Genomic DNA, 23,118 nt, shown 5'->3' with positions numbered 1-23,118 from the left:
CTATTGATTTAATCTGTTCAGTTTGTTTGAAATTCTGTATAAATGTCTTGATTTTTTCCCCCCCACTTTTGGCAGAACTTCTGTCATTTTCAAAATCTCAGCAAGGGATTTATATCCTGTTTCCATATGTATCATGTTTGAGAAGGCAGCTGCTTGATAAATGGTTTTTCCGCCTTGTTTTTATAATCCACACTTCCCGGTTTAATTTTATTTTCATTATATGCTTAGATTGAAGCCAGTATAGGAACTTGGAAACACCAAGCTTAAGACGGCTAAGTGGAGTGAATATCTTTTAATAGGGTATATTTTCATGTAAGCATTATCAATAATGCCCTTGACGTTAGAATCATGTGAGAATCCCATGATGTTGCAGCTTTTGTCTTTCATGAGTGGTCATGAACAAACCAGTACTCCTTGTAGGTAGATGGTATTGATCTGGCTGTTGGGTTCTGCTGACCCCAGAAAGCAATTCAGTTTTAGGCCTGACTGGTGCAAAGTGGAGTTCCGCTGAAGCATGCTAGAAAGTGATTGTAGGATTGCTGGTGTGTCCTGTTCCCAGAGCCGGAACTGTCCTTTTTGTAACCTTGGTCCAAGGATGCTCTCTTATCTTCCCAGAATGCCAGTGCCACGTGGCGGGAACCGTGAGCGGAATTGGAGAGTGCGGGCAGGTAATGTGGGCCTGTTTTTCCTGGGATGCCGGTCGAATATACTAGCAGTTAATTGTGGGGTTTTTGCAGGAGGGTGTTAGTGCCGTCTTCATGGAAGCTTTCAGATCCCGGCTGCCCTGCTTCCTATGACACAATGAGCCAGTGTGCAATCTTGAAGGTTAGCAGATTCTGCCATCTCACCAAATTTTGTCATCCGCTCATTGTTCTGCAGTTAGATGGTGACTGTCACTGTAAGTCCCACGTCGGTGGTGATTCCTGTGACACGTGCGAAGATGGATATTTTGCTTTGGAAAAGAGCAGTTACTTTGGGTGTCAAGGTAAGTCCTTCCAGGGGGTCCTGAGTAAGGCGAAAGATGGACAAAGAATGGCAGTGTAGCCTTGCTTCTGCGTTCACTGTCTTCCTGCAGGCTTTCTGAGGGGATGGGACTGAAAAGACCTGTCCGGGGAAATTGGCCAAACATTCCCTTAAACTAGAAATAAATTGCAAACAGGGCTGCTTCCACTTTTCTTCTACCAGCACACTGTTGGTTTAATTATAAAAAAATCATAATTGGGATGCGGGGGAGCCATAGGGAAGAGGTAAATAACATCAAGACTTAGAGATTTTAAAGATAAATTTTGAAATATTAAAAAAGCTCACACAATAATATTGTGTTCAATAATGAAGTTGCAGGCGCCCCACAAGCTACTCTGGTATCTTTCAAGCAGCCTCTCCTTAGCACCCACTGATTACAGTAGCACCATGCTGTGAAATCGTGTTTAGCTCCTGGGCTGCTGTCGCCTTACGTGGGACAACAGTGTGGGAACTGGCCCTACAAGTGCACCTCCGACTGTCAAGTGGACTCTTGGGGGGACTTGCTGTCTTACTTTGGGAGGTTCCTACGTATTGCAAACACCTGCCAGATGTAAGGTGTGGCAAGGGAAAGAAGGCGCGGCCCTGCAACCCCGGGCTTCCTGATTTCCACTTCTCGTAGAGGGAGGGGAAGCCTCCAGCGTGGAGATGCTTTGATGGGTGACCACTGCTGTTTCCCGACTCTCAGGGTGTCAGTGTGACATTGGTGGAGCCGTCACCCCTGTGTGCAGCGGGCCCTCTGGAGTCTGCCGGTGCCGAGAGCACATCGTGGGGAAGACCTGCCAGCGGTGAGTCTTCACGGAGGTCCCCTCCATACTGACGTCGTGAAGGCTCTCTTAGAGTCCTGTCTGTGCCGACAGTTCTGGGGGAGAGAGAAGCGGTCCCAGGGTAAGAGGGCCAGTGAAGCTGTACTGTCATTTGCAATCTGGACACTTGTCAGTGAGGGCAAGTAAAACAGGAGGTAAAGTTGCCCTAAAAACGGTCCCACTTTGTAGATCACAGAGTGGCCTCATGGGAAAGTTCCCAGAGATGCAAAAAGCCAGGTGGGTGAGACTTGGGCTAGATGCATGAGGTGGGTTCCCACAGCTGAACCTCCATGTGGAAGTCACAGCCTGGAGGAGCCCAGCAGATGCAGCTCCTGCTTCTCCCGCGGGATCCGTGACTGTGGGGCTGGGGATTAAGACAACTTTAGAAGTGGGAGGAAGTCCCTCATCTCATGCAGAAGCAAATCAAAATGAACAGAAGGAGCAAGAGAGCCAAGTGGAGACTGAGGTCCCAGAGGTGCTATAGCAGGTATCGAGCACACTGCCTCTGTCCTGCCTGTTTAGCAGTTTCTATATTTATATGAAACCATGATCCATCCATAATTGTCCATTAGTGGCGGGAAGAAAATTTTTAATATTCTGACTTTTTAAAAAAAATTATTTATTTATTTTTGGCTGTGTTGGGTCTTCGTTGTGGTGTGTGGGCTTCTCACTGCGGTGGCTTCTCTTGTTGCAGAGCACGGGCTCTAGGCGCAGGGGATTCAGTAGTTGTGGCTCGCGGGCTCTAGAGCGCAGGCTCAGTAGTTGTGGTGCACGGGCTTAGTTGCTCCGCGGCATGTGGGATCTTCCCGGACCGGGGCACGAACCCGTGGCCCCTGCATCGGCAGGCAGACTCTCAACCACTGAGCCACCAGGGAAGCCCAGCCCTCTGACTTTTGATCATACACTGAAACTCTTGTGAAATGCAACTTCTAAATCTCAAGTACCTTCACTACTTCTGCATTGTCAACAGGTTAATAAAGAGATCTTTAATGTAATCAAGGCGAACCGTATGTATTGGGTTGGCCAAAAAGTTCGTTCATGTTTTTCTGTAACATCTTACAGAAAAACCCAAACGAACTTTCTGGCCAACCCAATACTTAGAATGACGCTTCTCTCCTTTTCCTCGATGTTTCCAACATTTGAATTCTCAGGATCAGAGCAGCTCAGCTGTGCTTTCTTCCATTGTTTCTAAATGACAGTAAAAGGGGCCTCATAGTAAAATGTATGTGAAGAAAGGCACGTCTGTAGTTTTGTTTTCCTGCAGACGAGCGAGGTTCACCGTAGACCAGAGGAACTTCATAAATTGGCTCAGAAACATTTTCCACCCATGGCACGTGGGATCTTCCCGGACTGGGGCTCAAACCCAAGTCCCCTGCATTGGCAGGTGGATTCTTAACCACTGTGCCACCAGGGAAGCCCTATGTTAATTTTTGACCCTATAAAATCATTCTTTAGAATATATTCCCTGAAGTAGAATTTCTATGTCAATGGGAATGAACAGTTTTAGGGATCTTCATAAATTACCTCCATAAACTACATTCATAAATTACCTTCATAAATTGTAAGCATTCCTAATTCTACTTGCAATATAGGAGCATGCCCTTTGATTTCCCTTGACTAATTGGTCTTTATGGCTTTAAATCCACTAACAGTTATTAGCTTGGGACTGAATTGTCAAAATGCACCATTTTGAAGAACTTCAAGTAGTTTGAATATAAAATGTCACACAAGTATTAGAATATTTTTGATCCCTCTTTGTGACCACCATTATCAGACTCTTGAAAGGAATCCATTTATAGGCATATAGTTTAAGAGAAAACAAGACATAGAGAAGTCGTTCTCATGATCAAAATACATATGTATATGTAGAGAAAATGTATCTGACTTGTAAACTTGGCATACGAAGTATTTTATGTCGTGTTCACTATTATATCTGCAGTGCTTAGCAACAGTGCCTGGCAAAGATCCTAATATTTGTGTAATCAGTGAATATGAGTATCAGTGAATGAATTTATGGTAAATAGCCCAATTTGACTTTGCTAAATCGTTGGCAACCATTTAAAACATTTTAAAGGGTGCTACCACTATGGGCTGTTCTAAATGCTTTTCTCGTTTGGCTGCTTGGAACGAGTAGTGTTGGGTGTGTTCTGTGAATGTTTACACGAGCAAAAGCAATAATTTAGGGAAAAAGCAGCCCCCCCCCCTCAATTTGTCCTTATTTAATGCGCTCCATCAATTTGGTGGGAGTTCTCTCAGTGATAGCTATTGGGCTTAAAGGATATCCACATTATCAACGAACCTCACTTTCTGTATCCGCCATTTACATTTTATTTATAAAAGACCTGAAAACAACTACTATTTCCCGGATTTGCATCATATGAGGTATGAGATTGAAGATGGCACTACACCCAACGGAAGAGCGCTTCGGTTTGGATTTAATCCCCTGGAGTTTCCTGAGTTCAGCTGGAGAGGGTATGCTCAGATGACCTCGATACAGGTGAGCAGCCAGGAGGAAGCAGCCTCCGGGTAGGGCAGCCCATACACTTGCCCACAGCCCTCTCAGCGAGACCCCCAAAAGGTGAACTCTCCCCAAACTGATTCCAGGACTCTTGTTCTTGAGAGGGTAGATGGGGTGCTGGGTAAGGTTGGATTTTAACTGATAAGCATATATATCGATTTCACAGCTTACTGTTGCTTTAATTTGGTCACCAAATCGGAAAATGAAGGGATTAAAGAAAGATGGCGCTTATCTCTGGAGACTTTTTATAAGAAGTTTTCCAGATGAAATTAGGCTATATTTTAACATGAGAGACATTTTTCTTTAAAGCCATTTGTGGAGAATAAAAATGAGTTAACTTAATTCCAATAAAGCCTGTGTTGCTGAATTTTGAACAATGCTTTTTTTTTTTTTTTACTTTTTATAACTCTGAATTACTGTATGAACAGAAACTAAGATAAAGGAGGAATTTTAGACAGTGCTATTTAATTTTTCTTTCCCATAATTCTCCTGTCCTTCAGTCTTCTCTACCGTATCCATCTCTCTTGGTTTTGCAGTGGAATAATTAAGGAATTTACACATTGTTTACCTTTAGAACTTATACAACATTTATAACTGAACATTTCTTTACAGTCATTGAGTAGTTTTATCCTCAGAATTTCTCTTTGAGGTTGCTCTTCAAGCTGTTTCTCAGTGGAGAAATTCAGAATAAAAGAGGCAAGTTGATGACGATGGTAGCTCAGTATGTGTCCTTAGCAGATCCAGGACTAGTGCTTGCTACTTCTAAATCAGGCAGCCCTTAGAGAAACAGGGGCAGGGTCACAGTTCCCTAGGAGCCCCCATTGATTCTAATGTTGCTTCTTGCCTGGCAAAGTGCCCCATCTAAGATGCCTTTCACTAACAGTACCTGGGATCTTAAGACACTTCACTGTTTTCTCCTTCTCCCCAAATACAGCAATTCAGTTTCTTTAGTTCTCTGCTTTTACTTCATTATTCAGAAAAAAGCGGTGCATTCCACTGAGTCATAATAGGATGTGAATGACTAAGAGCCCAATCAAGGTATATACCTCCTCACAGGTGTTTGCAGTTTGAAAGAATAGCTGGTTAACACAAAGGAATGAATTTCTAATGATAGATTTTTCTGTAAGTATTTTTAGAGGACTTGGGTGGTGTTCCCTGGAATCACCACTTACTTTACTTTACCGCTTTACTCTGCCCTTAATACATTCTTGCATTTTTATTTTCTGATGTGGAACTAACGCTTAAAGATGAACTCTGTCAAACTGAGAGGGCCAGTTGGAGTTCCTCAGTGTGGGTCAGCTGCAACTCCTGCTTCCAGAGCAAAGGATTCTACCCCACGCCAGTCTTTATTGCCATGGATGTCTTGTTCAACAAAAGTCCCCTTCATTTCAACCAAAGGAGCTGGAGGAAAGACCTAAAGAACTACTGGTTTAGAAATTTCCATGTTTCATGAACTTTCCTTGGGCCACAGCTGGATCTGGATATGTGGTCTGTGGTTCAGAATTGAAATAGTCTAGTGTCTCCTTCAAGATCATGGGCCAGCAACACTTACAGAGCATTGTGTTGGCAACAGGACCTGGGGACCAGCAAGACCCCCTGTCCCCAGCAGAGAGCCCACATTCTTCTCAGACAGGGACTGAGATAAATTCCATATGATTTAGCAGGCAGATATTAGTTACATCTAGATTTCATTGCTAATGTGTTTGGGATCTTATAACCTCTCCTTAGCCACCACTGGTTTCTGTGACTGTTTCAGACATTATGTATGTGAAGTGGACTCTGGAGTGCTTTCTCTCTGGGGCTGGTGGTGTTAAATAACATACTTTCTTTTCCTTCTGTTCTGCCTTTTTATTTCCCAGCTAGTGGTGGTTGCCCCGTCACTGTTTCTTTCCCTGAACTAATCCATCTAACATTCCGCTCTGTCTGCCTGATTACTAAAAGGTCAAAAGAGGATCTCGGTGGCTGAGGGAGTGTGTTTTCACTGAACCTTTAATTGTAAGTGATTTTAATTTATTGGCTGACTTGCCTGTGTTCATCTTCCACAGAGTTAGTCACTTGGTGTTTGTTGAGTGGGTGTGAATGTGTGTGTATATGAGTGTGTGTGTGTGTGTGTGTGTGTGGTTTCACTACAAGCTCAGTAGTGAAACTGGAATGCCATCACTGTTTGGCTAGCATTTCTTTTAACCAGCTGTCTCTTCTATACTTTATGGGTTTTTGGTATTTTTCAGAATGAAGTAAGGATCGTGTTGAATGTGGGGAAGTCAAGTCTCTCCTTGTTTTGGGTTGTTCTGAGATATATTAACCCTGGAGCTGAAGCAGTATCTGGCCGTGTAACTATTTATCCATCCTGGGCTAAGGCAGGTGGGTAAATTTTCAAGCCTGTTTTGGATAAAGAAGTGATTAATTAGTGAAACATTTTCTCTAATTTTCACAAAGTTGATCTCTTTAGAAAACATGAAGCCTGGGATGTAGTCTGATTGGGACACAGATGCCCTGTCCTTTGTACCTTTTCAATCTCTAAATGCTCTGAATATTTAAATTTTGCTGTTAAACTTGTTATTAACTGTCATAAAAGAAATCAGTGTAACAACCTATGTACCTTGGCTGAACCCCATGGGTTATGATATCACCACAGGGCAAAGCTAATTTATAACTCATTCAGGTAAAGTGGGTGTCACCTTTGTGGTGTTACTTGAGAACCCCTGGCCTACTGCCCTAAATTCTCCCATTGTTTCAGGCAAACCAAGTAATTCAAGGAGAAATAGGTGAGGACAGGAATTTTTAAGATGAATGTGGTAAAGCATGAAGCCCAAGAGAGCTCCAGGGAGGAATATGCCAACCTCATTCAGGGGTGAGGGATTCCTGAGGGCAGACGAGGAGCCACAGTCAGAGGGCAGATCTCACCACAGTCAGGAATGAGGCCTGGAAGTCCCTTCTGCAAGGAGTGAGGGCTTCCGCTACTCCAGGAACAGACTACTGGGAATTCCACAAGAACACAAAGCAGCGCCAGTGGAAATCTAATTTAGGTGCGAAATTTAAGCGCCTTCGTTTAGTATCCATGGCAGAGTCGGACTTGGGGAAGAAATGATGTACCCAGTTGTGTCAGCCAAGCTTGTAAGGCTGGAGGCTGATTAGACAGTAACTACTAGGAAGAACCGGCAAGCTTGAGTTATCATTTACAGAGTACTTTGGCATCCATTTCCAAACATGATAAGAACTTTGTGAAACTGAAGAAGGTTGAGGAGGAAACAGCTGAGAGGCGTAGTAAATTTTCTAAGCATACAGCTGGTCCTTGTAGACAAGACCCAATCTTCAGACCCCAAACCCTTTCTTTTTTCTCTCTTTTTTTTAACATCTTTATTGGGGTATAATTGCTTTACAATGGTGTGTTAGTTTCTGCTTTATAACAAAGTGAATCAGCTATACATATACATATGTTCCCATATCTCCTCCCCCTTGCATCTCCCTCTCACCCTCCCTATCCCACTCCTCTAGGTGGTCACAAAACACCGAGGTGATCTCCCTGTGCTATGCGGCTGCTTCCCACTAGCTATCAGTTTTACATTTGGTAGTGTATATATGTCCATGCCACTCTCTCACTTCGTCCCAGCTTACCCTTCCCCCTCGCCATGTCCTCAAGTCCATTCTCTAGTAGGTCTGTGTCTTTATTCCCGTCCTGCCCCTAGGTTCTTCATGACCTCTTTTTTTTTTCTTAGATTCCATATATATGTGTTAGCATACAGTATTTGTTTTTCTCTTTCTGACTTACTTCGCTCTGTATGACAGACTCTAGGTCCATCCACCTCACTATAAATAACTCAATTGCATTCCTTTTTATGGCTGAGTAATATTCCATTGTATATATGTGCCACATCTTCTTTATCCATTCATCTGTTGATGGACTCCCAAACCCTTTCTAATGGACCCCCAAACCCTTTCTAATGGACCCACTGCTTCCCAGGGGACAATGCCATCAGCAATTTGCCCTCCGTTAACTCAAACAGTTGGAATACATTGTGGTTTGTTTTCTTGTTCTCTGGGACACCTTTCCTAAGCCCCCATGTCTGAGTCAGGAGTCCAGTTGTGTATTTATTCCTTAGTAACCTATGCCTCCTCCCAGATGCCACTGTCCATGCTGTACCATATTTTCTTCTGGTCTGCAATCCACCACCTCTCCTGTCCCCACTGTCAGGGAGCAAAGGCCATGCTGGCTGTGTTCACTGCCTGGGCCCCAGATCCTAGTTCCAGCCCTGACCTATAGTGGGCCCCATAGATGTTTGTAGAACAGGAGAGTGAATGCAGGTATTTGGAGTAAACATTTCTTCTAGAGAAGAAGCCTCCATTGAACTCTGATGCAACAGTTTTGATTCTGAACCTTCTACAGAAGGTCCTCTGTTTAATGCAGAAGAAAACATTGCATCTTGAAAACAAGAGGAAACCGAAACTTTTTCTTATTTCAAAATGAATGCCTGTTCTTCAACAGAAATTAAAAATTTTTTAATTATATATAAACAAAAAAGGAAAAAAATAGTTTAATATCTAATGTAATATACTGAATACTTACTATGTGCAAAGAACTTTTCTAAGCAGTTTACATGTCTTAATATACTTAATAAATTTAAAGATTACAATCCCAGCATAGATAGCCACTGCTAACATCTTATCAGTGATAACTTTCTAGTCTATTTTATACATAGATACATGCATTCATGCAATTGTTGAAAATAAGATCAGTAAATCTGATCAGTTCATATGATCAGTAAACTATCTGAAACCTTTTAAGATGTCAACTGAATGTTCAAAGCTGAGTATCTAAAATCAGTACACTGGCTGCTAGAAAAATGCCCTAAGCAATTCTTTTTATTTCTGATAGATGCTGCTCAAAGCAAAGAGACCATCTTCCAGCCGAGTAAGGAGCCGGCCTTTGTCACCGTACCCGGAAATGGTTTTGCAGATCCATTTTCAATTGTACCAGGAGCATGGATCGCTTGTATTCAGGCGGAAGGAGTCCTCCTGGTAAGAGATGATTCTGAGGGGAGATTCTTCCCCTCTTAGAGATGGTCCATCCACAGTGACCCACAGTGACCAGAAGATAGAAAAATCATAGCTGGTTCCCTTTTAGACACAGGAACCTATGGTGACATTTGCCCTCACATGACATAATGACATAGGAGCCAACTTAAAATAGCTTTTATATTCTTCCAGCCAGCTTCTCACGGGCTAAAAAAAAAGAAATTTTTTACTCAGAATGACTCAAAGATATTAAAATAAATGCACAACCTTTATGAGTGTATGTCCCAGCCTTTCAAAAGTTTCTTTGGGATTTTTCATCATGAATCAGAAGGGCGGTAAGAAAAAAATTAACCTCTCTGGGAACTGTGCACAATGAATCAGAAGGAGCTAGAGGAAGAGAAGACCCTAACATGAGTGAAGTTCTTGGTGGTGAAAAGCGAAGGGAGAGATGAAGAGCCAGTGCCTCTCTGTGACCTGCTTCCTGCCTCCTTCTGCCTTGACTGTGGCAGTAGCATCATCAAACAGATGAAGAACTCTTGGACTCTTGATGAAGAACTTCACTCAGATGAAGAACTCTTCTTGGACGAAGAACTCTTCATCAGGGGAAGGGCTCTGTCCTCACACATTAATAGAATAGGCAGAGTGGCCAGGGGAGTTGTAGGGATGAAACCTGCTATTTCAGATACCCCTCTTTGATGTCTGCTTTCGCTTATAGCAAGGTCTTTTCAAAATAGTCTTTGGCAGTACTTGGTTTCACGCACTCAGAGTGGAAAGCAGAAAGCTTTTCCTTCTGGCACAACTCTTTTGATTGGCTAAATGAGCAGATCTCAGGCAAGTCCCTTAACTCCAAGTCTGCCCCATACAGTAGAGACCGTGCTTATCCATGTAGGTCCTTTCCAAGTCTGAGATCTTATAATGTGAAGGCTTCAGCTGTTCATTCAGTCCCAATTTTTCTTGCACTTCTTGGTAGAAAGGTTTGTTGCTTTACTAAAGTTTCTGAATGTTTCACAGATATTAGACATGAGGAAGAGGAAAATTCCATTGAGTCCAGTAACAGGGCACAAAGCTGGACTAATGGAAAGAAGAAGTTCATGGTAAAAGTTACTGCATAGGCATGGAAGAGTCTTATGACCTTTAGCCACTGCAGTTGTGTCATAATTCATATGTATGCTTCCATATTATGATCTCATTTTCTCTAAAATTATTTTATTGAGCACTTATTATCAACCTTTACTGTTTTAGGATCTTTGGGACCATAAAGTAATGAGGAGATATGGTCCCAACCAAAGGAAGCTTACTAATAGAGCAATAGCCATTTAAAAATTAATATTAGAGAAATGTAAATCAAAACTATAATGAGGTATCACCTCACACCGATCAGAATGGCCATCATTAAAAAGTCTACAAATAACAAATGCTGAAAAGGGTGTGGAGAAAAGGGAACCCTTGTACTCTGTTGGTTGGAATGTAAATTGATGCAGCCACTATGGAAAACAGTATGGAGGTTCCTTAAAAAACCAAAAATAGAGTTGCCATATGATCCAGAAATTCCACTCCTGGGCATATATCCAGAGAAAACTCTAATTTGAAAAGATACATGCACCCCAATGTTCCTAACAGCATTATTTACAATAGCCAGGACATGGAAGGAACCTAAATGTCCGTTAACAGATGTATGGATAAAGAAGATGTGGTGTATATATATATATATATATACACACACACACACACACACACACACATATTTTTTTTTTTTCAATGGAATACTACTCGGGCATAAAAAGAATGAAATAATGCCATTTGCAGCAACACAGATGGACCTAGAGATTATCAGACTAAGTGAAGTAAGTTGGAAAGAGAAAGACAAATACCATATGGTATCACTTATGTGTGGAATCTAAAATATGATACAAAGGAACTTATTTACAAAAGAGAAACAGACTCACAGACATAGAAAAATTTATGGTCACCAAAGGGGAAAGGGGGTGGGGGAGGGATAAATTAGGAGTTTGGGATTAGCAGATACAAGCTACAGTATGTAAAACAGATAAACAACAAGGTCCTACTGTATAGCACAGGGAACCATATTCAGTATCTTGTAGTAAACCATAATGGAAAAGAACATGAAAAAGAATGTATCAATACACATCTGAATCACTTTGCTGTACACCAGCGACTAACACAACACTGTAAATCAACTATACTTCAATTAAAATTTTTTTTTAATTAAATTAAACCCCACTCAGATAGAAGCCCGCTGAGCCCCTACTTTTCCTCTCCTGTACATTCTCCTCCTGTCTGCTGTAGACATATTGTGGGCTGTGAAGAGACAAAAGCCTCATGGCCCGTGTACAAGTCTCTCACCATTGTGGCAAAGATTCCCTCCCTTCTTCCCTCGGCAGATAGTCAGTGATGCCAGGATTTGCAGAAGCCCAAACTCTGCCCTTTCCGGAAGAGCTGCTTCTGAATTCCCGCTGTGGGATCCACGTGGCACCCTCAGTGGAAAATGTTCTTCCTGTCCTGACCTAGGGCAGGCAGTGGGCCAGTTTCAGGCTATGATTTACCAGGATCGCAAAGCATCACTTTTTTACACGAAGCCTGGAGAGCGTTACTCTGGTGTGGGAATAAAAAGCCAGAATACATGACCTACAACTCAGGGTTCTATAGGGATGAAGACAACCAACCTGTCAAAGGAATGTCTCATCAATTGACAGGTTATTATTGTCTTTATTTCTGAATTTATTAACAACCCAGAAGAACCGGTAAAACTTCCCCTGAGATTTGAAAATAAAAATGTTTGCCTAAGGCGCTTATCTCCAATGCTTGAAGCTCCTGTGAGAGGTTGCTTTGTGTGTTCCGGTGAATCGGGGGGCAGAACAAAGCAGTTGATGCGCACAGTGTAACTAGAGTGCTTCACTTGGTTATTATTAGTTTAGCTAGTATGTGTAGCTCTTTTATTACTAACGTACGGCCGCCCTGCTAATGAGTAATCGTCCTTTCGGTCTTTATTTCCTAGGACTACCTGGTACTGCTCCCCAGGGACTACTATGAAGCTCTCTCACTGCAGCTGCCGGTCACAGAGCCGTGCGCCGACGTAGGCCCGCCCCGAGAGAAGTTAGTATGGGCAGCAGGTGCACTGTCGGGGGCCTCTAACTCAGGAACCTTGGGTGCAAGGATTCTCAATAGGCTTCAGGGTCACGACTGAACAGAGTGCTCTGGTTAATTCCTTAATTGTGTTTTTTCTGTGTGGCAGTGACTGTCTTTCGTGTAAGACTCACAAAGTACTTTGCACGCAGTTTCTGGTGCCTAAGAGTGACTCACCCTCTCGCATGAGGAAGTGGCGACGCATGCCCAAGTAATACCCTCAGGGTCATGCATCCGGTGAGGGGAAGAGCTTAAAATGGTATCTAGGTTTGCGGACCTTTGCTTCTCCCACTCCTCGTGCAGATGACAATGGACCATCCGATTCCTGTAGTAAGCACTTAGTAAGAGTTTGTTGAAGAATGATGAGTGAATGAATGAAAGACGGAAAGGATAAGAGCCCCGGGGATGCACCGTGATGTTCTGTGTTCTGTTCTCGGTCGTAACTGTCGTATTTTATTGTTGTTGTTGAAGTTGCTTGCTTTACCAGCACTTGCCAGTGACCCGATTCCCCTGTGCCCTGGCTTCTGAGGCCAGACACTTCCTGCTTGACGGGGAGCCAAGACCCTTGGCAGTGAGGCAGCCCATCCCTGAACACCCAGTCATGGCGGACCTCAGTGGGAGAGAGGTGGGGCAACCTTTTCTTTACTGTCAAAACTATTATTACTTCCCAGTCCGTCTGCTGAAAACCCGTGGCTGCAATTGCTTCTCACATTCAGGGGAGCCTGGAAAACTTCCTCAGAGGTGTTAATTAAAGGTGTGCTGAGTTCTCTGATTCAGGCTGGGGCTGGGTGGTCCAGCCCACTGAACCATGAGAGGGCTAGTCTCTGAGCACATTCTGCAGTAGATGTGGTGGGGAACATGGACGACCACAGAATCCTTTCCTTTTGATCCTCTGGGCTGATAAGGGGGCATCCTGTTCTGTCTGATTCAGGGCAAGATCTCTCTACAAGGCTTCCAGAAATTACACAGCTTACCCTAAAAGGATACAATGCTCCCTGACTGCTCATCACCTCAGGCTAGGTGATTTGTAGCAGCTGAATTCCTTGAGCTCATAATCTGGAACTGCTACTCCCAAAGGGACCTCCTTCATGGCTCAGAGGACCGGTTAGTACAGATCTTGGCATTACTTTTCTTCCGGGAGTTCTCTGAGCCTCAAAACAATTTAAGACTACACTGTTTTAAGATTGAGTTAGAAGTATAGTGTATCAACAATTAGAGCTCATTACCTCAAAACGAAGACACTGAAAAGAAAACTTCCTCCACAATATTTCCATTCCTTACTTTCTACAATGTTCTCTGTTTCGTACCCTTGAGGAAAATGTTTATCTGGGGGATTAAATGAAAATACATATGGTACTCTCACTGACCATTTAGATGTGTACCTTTTTGTAAACTACATTCCTAACATTTTCAAGGTAGAAGTTACAGGATTTTAAGGATATTTCTTAAATTTAGTCTTCATTTTATTTTGAGTTTTTATTTTACAAAAATATATACTTGTGATAAAAAGTAAAACAACATGCATAAAGAAAAACGAAGCGATCTTACTTCCTCTCCATTCTAATATTCAGTCCACTGTCTCTCTCCCTACCCATGCTCTGTGTGTACACAGATGCATATATCTGCCTACGCATATATACAAACGTGTGTGTGTGTGTGTGTGTGTGTGTGAGTGTGCGTGCGTGTGTGTGTGTGTTCCCCACACAGCGGGGAGGTACAGTTGGGAAGGGCTGATCTCCAAGAAGTGATGCTGATGATTTATCAGGAGCTGTCCCTACCTCTGACTTAGCCCAGAGCCACAACACTGAGCTATTCTATTTGCACGATGCACAAAACCAAGCCCTGGGCTGTCCAGTTTTCTTTAACGGTCACTTTTACTGTTTTATCTGAGTGCTTACAGACTTGTGCTGTCTGATGCAGTAGCCGCTAGCCCATGTGTCTATATACATTTAAATTAATTAATCTTAAGTAAAGCTAAAAATTCAGTTCCGTGGTTGCACTAATCACATTTCAAGTGCTCAATGATCATATATGTCTAGTCGTCACCCTATTGGACAGCACAGATTACAGAATGTTTTGCCATCACAGAAAGCTCTATTACACAGCATTAGTAGATCACTGTGCTAAAACTCAGAGACAAATAGAGTTAAAAGAGGTCTTAAGAATCATCTGATTTCCCTTCCTGTGAAAGAATCCTTTCTGCATTATCCTTGTCAGATATTTATTCATTTATCCTCTGTTGAATACTTAAATTGATGGTGGACTCACTTCTTCTAGAGGTAGCCTAATCCAGCACCTGTGGTACCTGATTCCCAGTTCTTTGGATGCAACCTGCTTTCCTTTCCTAAACCTTTTGGCATCATCTTTTTATTTTTTTGTATTCTGAAATTTCATAAGGATGTGCCTTGATATAGGTAGTTTCAGCCAGTGTGCTGGGCTCTCAGCAGACCCTTTTAGCCTAGAAACTTCTCTGGGAAACTTTCTTGAGTTATTTCTTTGATAATTTATTTCTTTATCTTTCATCCACCTTTCCAATCTCTTTATCTAGTTTTATGTTTTGGGAGATTTCCTAGATTTTTTTCCAACCCCAACCCCAACTTAACCCTACACACACACACACACACACACACACACACACACACACACACACACACGTTCCAACTTTCTTTGGTCTGTTCAATTAGTTAACATCCATTTGCTTTCTAGCTTCCAAACTTTTGTATTCTCTGGTCTGTTCTTTTCCTCTTCTCAATTCTCTTTTCTTTGTGGGTTTACGATTCAAACCATATTTACTCTTATTTTTGTGGATTTCTGAGAGGGAGGATCAATAAATATGTGTGCTAAATCCAGTATGTTTAACCATAAGTTCTAAGATGGACTTCTATTTGTGATATTCTGAAGTTTTATTACAATATGTTTAGATGCAGATTTATTTTTGTTTGTTAGTTTAATACTCAAAGTGCACTTTCAATATGAAGAGTCATGTCTTTCATCCTGGGAAATTATCAGTTAGTATCTCTACAGATATTACTTTGCTGCTTGTCCTTAGATCTTCTTTTCTGAAAGTCAGACTGAAAGAATGTTGGAGCCTCTCAATCTGTCTCCAGACTGCTCTTTCATAGTTTTATATCTCTTTGGCTGTTTGTGATGCTTTCTGGATGACTCTGTTAGAATACATGAATGCTCTGTTTCACTATCTCCAGTCTAGATTTTATTCAGCCTACCAATTCCATGTAATTTGTACTTTTAGTCTCAAAAAATTTCTCATTGGCTCTTTCTCATATTTACTTTTTCTTGTTTCTCCGCTGCCAATTTTTATTTCATAGCTTCATTTGCTTTTCAAAGAGGAGTTACTCTATTGATCTTTTTGAATATCTGAACACCCTTGGAGCAAGGTATATTTCAGATTTCAGAATTTTTAAGATATTAAAAAGATTAAATGATACACACATGCATAACATCTATAGTGGGGTCTGGGACAGCACCTTGTAATCAAACAGGTTGATATTTCTCCAATGAAAAGCATGAGTAGGCACGCCAAGGGAGATAGATGAAGACTGTATACATGGACTTATATCAGTTCAGGTCAGATTTTGCCATCACGTGCTGCCTGGTTAGGGTTAGGTTAGGTTTTGCCATCAAATGAGTTACAAAAACAGGATTTCCTTTTCAGATTTGGGGGGTTCCAGATAAGGGACCAGTATACTTATTTTAAAGCCTTTGTCAGACTGTTTCATAAAGTTCATTTCATCTGAAGTGAACTCATCTTCAGTTGATGATATTGTTGCCTGTCTTTCTTTTTCTTTTCTTTTTTTTTTTTTTTTTTTTTTTTTTTTTGTGGTACACGGGCCTCTCACTGTTGTGGCCTCTCCCGTTGCGGAGCACAGGCTCCGGACGCGCAGGCTCAGCGGCCATGGCTCACGGGCCCAGCCGCTCCGCGGCATGTGGGATCTTCCCAGACGGGGGCACGAACCCGTGTCCCCTGCATCGGCAGGCGGACTCTCAACCACTGCGCCACCAGGGAAGCCCTGCCTGTCTTTCTTAACGTTAGATTTCTTTATGTTGTGGAGGCTTATTTTGTTTGCTTATTGGCTTACTTTGAATGAGAGGTTCTTTTTTATCTGTCTTTCTCCACATCCATCTCAGCCTAGGAGTTTTGCAGTGTCTGTCTGGTCCTCTGTACCCTTAGCCCAGAGCGAGGCATTATGATGTGCCAACCTCTATTATTGTGATACTGGGTGTAGTACAGATTCAGACACTGAGCCAGTGGGTGCTTAACTCAGTTCTTGGTCATGAGGCCTCATCTTTGATCTTCGGTTCCCAAATTCCACAGATTTTTATAAAGCTGAAACCCAGGTGGCAGATTTTCAGCAATTTTTTCCAGCTTTTCATGATTTGAAGGAACCCTCATCCTTTGGCTTCAAGAAATGAGCCTGGATCTGACCACTGTCTCATATGAAGCATTTTTAATTCTCCTTACTCTGCATATGCTGAACTGCTGACCCCAACAACCTGCTTCCAGACCTGAAGCACAAGAGAACCACGCTATTTGAAGTTTTTCTTTTACTTATGTTCCATTATCTGTCTACTTTTAATCCCAAACATAATTTTTGTTTTTCTATTAAAACATTTTATCCATGGTTGCTGTGTCTTGGAGCAGGTGGGGTACAGCAAATGTGAATTTCTGAGCCATCTGAACTGGAAGTCACCCTACATTTAAAAAATGCTAAATTCTATCCTATTTTGATTAAAACCCTCCTTCCCCCTCCCACAATCCTTCAGCCACTGCTCCATAACTCTTCACCCCTTCAAAACCAAGAATTGTCTAGACTCACGATTTCTAATTGTTTACCTTCCACTCACACCTCAAATCACACCACACTGGCTTTCACCTCCCACTCCATTCATTTTTTTCTTTTTTGTTTTGGCCAAGGTTTCCAGTGATACACTTGTTGCTAAATCCCATGGATAGTTTTCAGTCTTCATCTCTTCATCTGTTTAACTTCTCAGCAGCTTTCAGTACTTGTTGAATACTCCTTCCATTTAAAAACACTCTCGGGACTTCCCTGGTGGTCCAGTGGTTGAGAATCCATCTTGAACTGCAGGGGACGCCGGTTCAATCCCTGATCGGGGAACGAAGATCCCGTGTGCTGCGGGGCAAGCAACTAGAGAGCCCGCATGCTGCAACTAGAGAGCCTGTATGCCACAACTAAGACCCGATGCAGCCAAAAACAAACAAACAAACAAAACCACTCTCTTGCCTTGTTCTCCAGAATTTAAGAGTAGTCTGGGTTTCTTCCTGCCTCTCCGGCCGCCTCCTCAAAATATCATTTGCGGGCTTATCCTCATCTGTCTAGCCATTAAATGTTAGAATTTGTTGAGACTCAGTCTTGGCCCTTGTCTTTTTTTTGTTTTGTTTTGTTTATTTATTTGGCTGCATCGGGTCTTAGTTGCGGCACATGGGCTCTGTAATTGCTGCACGGGGGCTCTGTAGTCGCGGCACACAGGCTCTCTAGTTGTGGCGCATGGGCTTAGTTGCCCCGCGGCACGTGGGATCTTAGTTCCCCAACCAGGAATTGAACCGGCATCCCCTGCATTGCAAGATGGATTCTCAACCACTGGACCACCAGGGAAGTCCCCTTAGCCCTTGTCTTTTTACACTGTAGTCTCTCCCTAAGCAGTCTCCTCCATGTCTATCATGTTAGGTACCAACTCTACACAGATAACTCCCAAATTGGTATGTCCAGTCACACCTCCCCTTTTATATGCAGAGTAGCACAGCCAACTTCCTTCTTGACATTACCTCTTAGATATCTCAGAGGGATCTCAAATTCCGTTTTAATGTTCCCTACCTAAGTAAATGGCACCCCCATCCATCTAAATGCACAAACCAGGTTTCTCAGGGTCATGTATGACTTCTTCCATTCTCTCCCCCACCAAAGCCAACCCATTCCTGAGTGTACTCCCCAAACGTTTAAACATAATCTCCACTTCTCTCCATCTATCTTTCTTGCCCAGTACCCCGCCATCTTTCATAAGGATCTCTGTTGTAACCTCCCCGTTAGCTCGCCCACATCAGCTTCTGCTTATTGCATCTCCCAGCTCATTCTCCATACTGTCGTCAGCATGCTCATTTCGACAGAAGTATCTAATCGTCACTGACTTTCTCACCCCACCCTCCCACATACACAGTTGGAACGTTACAATAGCGTCTTATTGCTCGTAGGATAGACAGAAATTTGTAATGTCCTCTAAGGTTGCCCCTTTTACCTCCCAGTTTTATCATACCTCCTCTTGCTCTCTGTTCCTTGTCACTGTGGCCAACCTTCAGTCACTTGGACGTACATTATAGGCTACCCTTTATGTCGTAGGCTGTTCCCTGTGCCTGAATGCTTTTCCCTCCCCTCTTGGTCTGGCTGTCTGTTCCTCGTCCTTCCGCACTCAGCTTGGTTGTTGCTTCTTCAGGGAAGTCTTCGCCTCCCCCCTCATCTTCCTAACAAGCTCAGGCACCCCTCTTAGCCCTTCTTCAGAGCATTTGTCATACATGTAATTTCACATTGCATTTGTCCAGTTATCTAATTATTTGATTAAAGTCTGTCTGAGGGCAGAGACCAGATCTGTCTTGTTTACCATTGCATGTCCATCACTTTGCTGGTGGGCAGACATAGAGTAGGTGTTTAATAAGTCTATGTTGACCAAATCATTTTGAATCCTTACTTCGACATCAGGCAGGTTAGTTATCCCTCTTAGCTTTGTGTAAGCAACAGATTTGATACACCCACCTTTAACGTCTTTACCCTGAAACACCGATAACTAGGTGAAGACAGTTTTGTGCCATAAAATGGGAAAGATCCCTCCAGAGTGACACTGGTTTCATTAAAGTTCGCTTTTTCAAAGATAATAACTGATAACAAGCAGCGACAGTAGGGTTTCTGTTTTCCATCATTTACATCTTTTGTCTGACTTGTCAGAACCCATTATTACCATCAAAAATACATTCAAAACCCTTCCAACAAGTCTTCCAAAAATCAACCCAAAGGACTCAGAGTAGGAAGAGTAATAGAAACTTATAATAGAGAATAGAGTGCTATGATAGAACTGGCAGCCAATGATAACTCCTGGGAGAAGGCTCCTCATTGGCCTGTGTGTGTTCCATGGTGGGGTGAAGACAGACAAGCCCTGGTTTGGAGGTGCCCAGGGGAGAGATGCTAGCAACGACCTCCCCACACGGACCAATGGCAGCGGCATATTTCACCGTAAGACACAGAGTGGAGAAGTGGTGTGGATAATCCACATTTTCTCCCTGAGGGAAGTCTTTCTATTATTTAAGTGATAGAAAAATCACTGTGGAAAATGGCAGCTGTGGGCTTCAGAGCTGTACAGAAGGAACAGTACATGTGAATTTCCTGAAGGCAAGGGACAAGAGGATTTTAATTAAGCGTGGTGAAGCTTGGCTGGGCCTGTGCTTACGGGCCGAAGTGGGTTAAACGGCTAAGGAGTGTAGTTCTAATATTGGCTCAGGCATTAAATATGCACATACACTTTGATCCAGCAATTCTAATTCCACTTCTAGGAATCTTACAGAAATACTAGCATAAAGATACAAATATAGATTCAGATATACACATAGATATAGCTAGATGATCATATAGCCTTATATGTTTTAGGAAAAATTAGAGACAACCTAAGTGTCTGTCAATAGGGGATTAGTTAAATAAATGATTTTACATTCATACTGTGGAATGGTAGGGAGCCATTAGAAAAATGAAGTATATCTGTATGTACTGATATAGACACACTAAATACTACTGAGTAAAAAAAAAGTCATGGCAAAAAGCAAGAACCAGAGTTATAATCATCGTTTATATAGTGCTTACAACATGCAGATACAGTTTTAAGAGCTCTTCACATATTAACTCACTTAATCCTCGTAATCTTCAGAGGTGGGTACTACGTTATCCTCATTTTTACCCAGGGGGATACTGAAGCATACAGATGTTAAGTAACTTGCTCAAGGTCACACAGCTGGAGGCACAGTGATTCCAGACTGCATGCTCCCAACCACTAGGCAGTGTCAGGGGTGGGTGTGCTTTATCTGTAGAGGGCCAGGTAGTAAGTATTTTCAGTTTTGCGGCCCATATGGACCCTGTCGCAACTACTCAGCTCTGCTGTGATGGTATGAAAGCATCCATGTTTGCCTACAGATTTTCTTTAAAAAAAAAAAGTACATATGTGTGCATTGTGCATTTTCAGATGTAGAAAATGGTTTGGAAGTATGAAAACCAAGCTATCATTAGTCATCATCTCAGGAGAGAGGTGTGTGTATCACTTTACATTATTTGCATTCATACAAGTCATTATTTGCATTCATAAAAGTCTCTTTTTTAATCAAAGAACAGTTAAAGAGCTTCGAGGCGTACTTTCATTCCTTTCATCTCCCATTGGAAATTCCTTTTTACTTCAAGTTTTGGAGTATCTTTGGCCTTGGGAAACAAGGCAAATATATGGGTAGAAGGAGTAGAGGCCCCTATAAGTAGGGTCGCCAGATTTAGACAATAAAAATACCAGATGCCCCAATAAATTTGAATTGCAGTTCAACTATAATTATGTGTTACTTATCTGCATTTCAAACTTAACAGAGCGTCCTGTATTTTATTGGGCATCCCTACCTATAAGACCACATTTCTTAGTTTGATGACATATAAAACTCTTCCTGGGGTCTGCTCAGCCCCAGTTTCACCGTTGCCTATGGAAACGCATCCAGCACATCTCACATCTGTCCACTTGGGCTCTCCGACAGGTGGAGCTGCACCTGCGGCTGCGGGTCCCGAGGGTCGGCCACTACGTGGTCGTGGTCGAGTATGCCACGGAAGCAGACCAGCTGTGTGAGGCCGACGTGCACGTGCAGGGCCCCGGGGCTGACCTGGCAGGCCGGGTGAACATCTACAGCTGCAAATACAGGTAACCTTCCCGCCTGGGCGAGTCCTCTGTAACTGGACAGGCAGGAGGTCAGCTGTGGGAACTTTAGTTTTTATCTAACTTGGAAAGTCGTTTCCTTTTGGAGGCTGAGCTTGAAAACCAGCAGGGGGGTAGTTGTGCGACCCAGCATCTTCCCCAGCGTGGTTTCAGAAGGCTTCTCCGTAGGCAGTACCTTGAAAAGCTTGCACTTTCTTGAAAAGCTGTATGTTCTACTTACCATTTTGTCTCAGATTCACATGAAGCAGCACAACCTTTTTGCTTTACTCTGTGTCACCCTGTGGGGGGCAGTGAACTCAGGGCTCTCCCCTCAAACACCGTGTAGAGTACATGGGCGCCTGGCACATTCTCCACTACTCCTGCCTTCACAGCATGCCCTTCAGAACTGGGGATCATTAATGTTGATCGTCAGGTGAAAAATAATTTGACAAAGGAATCTCAGATTCACTCTGACAAAGTTCATCTCTTCCAAGAGCGCTGACAAAGGTTTATTAAAAATTGTTTTCTTTGCGTAATGTTTAAAGATGTATGCAAATGTTCAGAGTATACTTTAATTAAAAAATCAGTGCAAGGGATGTTTCCCATGAAATTAATTGTAGAATAAATGGCACTGGAAGGCAGAGGCTCCTGAGAGGGCAGGGGGGTGATAACTACAGTGAACCCTCCCAATTCTTGGCCAAGACCTTGAACATTTTATAACCTCTATGTTTATGTGTTTTTTGTCAAACCCAAGATGACTTGAGGTAGTTGGACATTTTCCCTGTTTTGCAAATTAAAGAACTTATGAAAAATGTTACTTTTGGTAGCTTAGAATGGAAAATTTTATGAGACTTGATGAAACGGTTATTAAATTAATATCACACTCTTGGCAACCCTACAAAATAAACTGTGAACGTTTCTTTTCAAAACCTTAAAAAATCTAATCTTCCCTTTTCTCTGGGGTGATGCTTAAAAAAAGAAACAAAGAATGTAATTATATATGCATTTTTAATAGGAACACCAGATGGCCCAGAAAAGTTCCCTAGAATGTTCTGTCATTTTCTGAAAATACTAGTTTCATCTATAGGTGACATCAGCCACCACTGGGATGTACACTCGCCCCCGGAGTCCTGGAGACTGTTGGCCACAGCGCCTAGGGCATGGCTTCTCCATACTCCATCCATCCAAGCCCACCCTCCAGTTCAGCTCTCTGACCCCTTCCACCTTGCAGATCAGGGCTTGATCCCTGCTCCACAGTGTACAAAGTGGAGATGGCCCAGCAAGCAGGAGGAAACATTCTTAATGACCTCCATGACTCTTGACTATCTCAGAAGAGGCTGAGACTATCTATGCCAAGCAGAGGAGTGATTTCAAAACTAAAGAAAGAAAGAACACCCTTCCAGGGTTCCGCGAGCCATAAGCACTGTTTCAGGACCTTTGTCTGAATGGTGTTTTAAGGCGAGAAGTACATGATATTCTGCAGATCATTTAGGCTTTGGACGTGGCGACAACACCAAAGTTCTCAATCATTAGATTTCCAAGACAATACTGCATTAGACTAGGAATTACCACTCCTAGGGAAGTCCCGTGGTATCTTTTCACTTGTCTAAAATATTTCCTTTTTCTCTACTTTGCGTGTCATGTGGATAAGTGAAAATGACC

At 42.6% G+C, this 23,118-nt stretch overlaps 1 protein-coding gene across 1 annotated transcript in view; it reads left to right on the top strand.

Annotated features, from left to right (window-relative positions):
- The window catches only part of LAMA3 (laminin subunit alpha 3), a 240,568-nt gene that overhangs the window by 105,345 nt on the left and 112,105 nt on the right, over positions 1–23,118 (top strand). Inside the window, exons 16-24 of the mRNA XM_065889461.1 lie at positions 616–668; positions 880–985; positions 1,709–1,808; positions 4,167–4,323; positions 6,573–6,705; positions 9,218–9,360; positions 12,374–12,471; positions 12,973–13,126; positions 21,302–21,462. Of these exons, the coding sequence (XP_065745533.1) occupies positions 616–668; positions 880–985; positions 1,709–1,808; positions 4,167–4,323; positions 6,573–6,705; positions 9,218–9,360; positions 12,374–12,471; positions 12,973–13,126; positions 21,302–21,462 (1,105 nt within the window). The remainder of the gene's footprint in view (positions 1–615; positions 669–879; positions 986–1,708; positions 1,809–4,166; positions 4,324–6,572; positions 6,706–9,217; positions 9,361–12,373; positions 12,472–12,972; positions 13,127–21,301; positions 21,463–23,118) is intronic.

The sequence above is a fragment of the Phocoena phocoena genome, chromosome 13 (genome assembly GCF_963924675.1).
Source record: "Phocoena phocoena chromosome 13, mPhoPho1.1, whole genome shotgun sequence".
In the NCBI taxonomy this organism is placed as follows: Eukaryota; Metazoa; Chordata; class Mammalia; order Artiodactyla; family Phocoenidae; genus Phocoena; species Phocoena phocoena.
The sequence above is the reverse complement of the archived record's forward strand: the minus strand, read 5'-3'. Positions and strand labels throughout refer to the sequence as shown.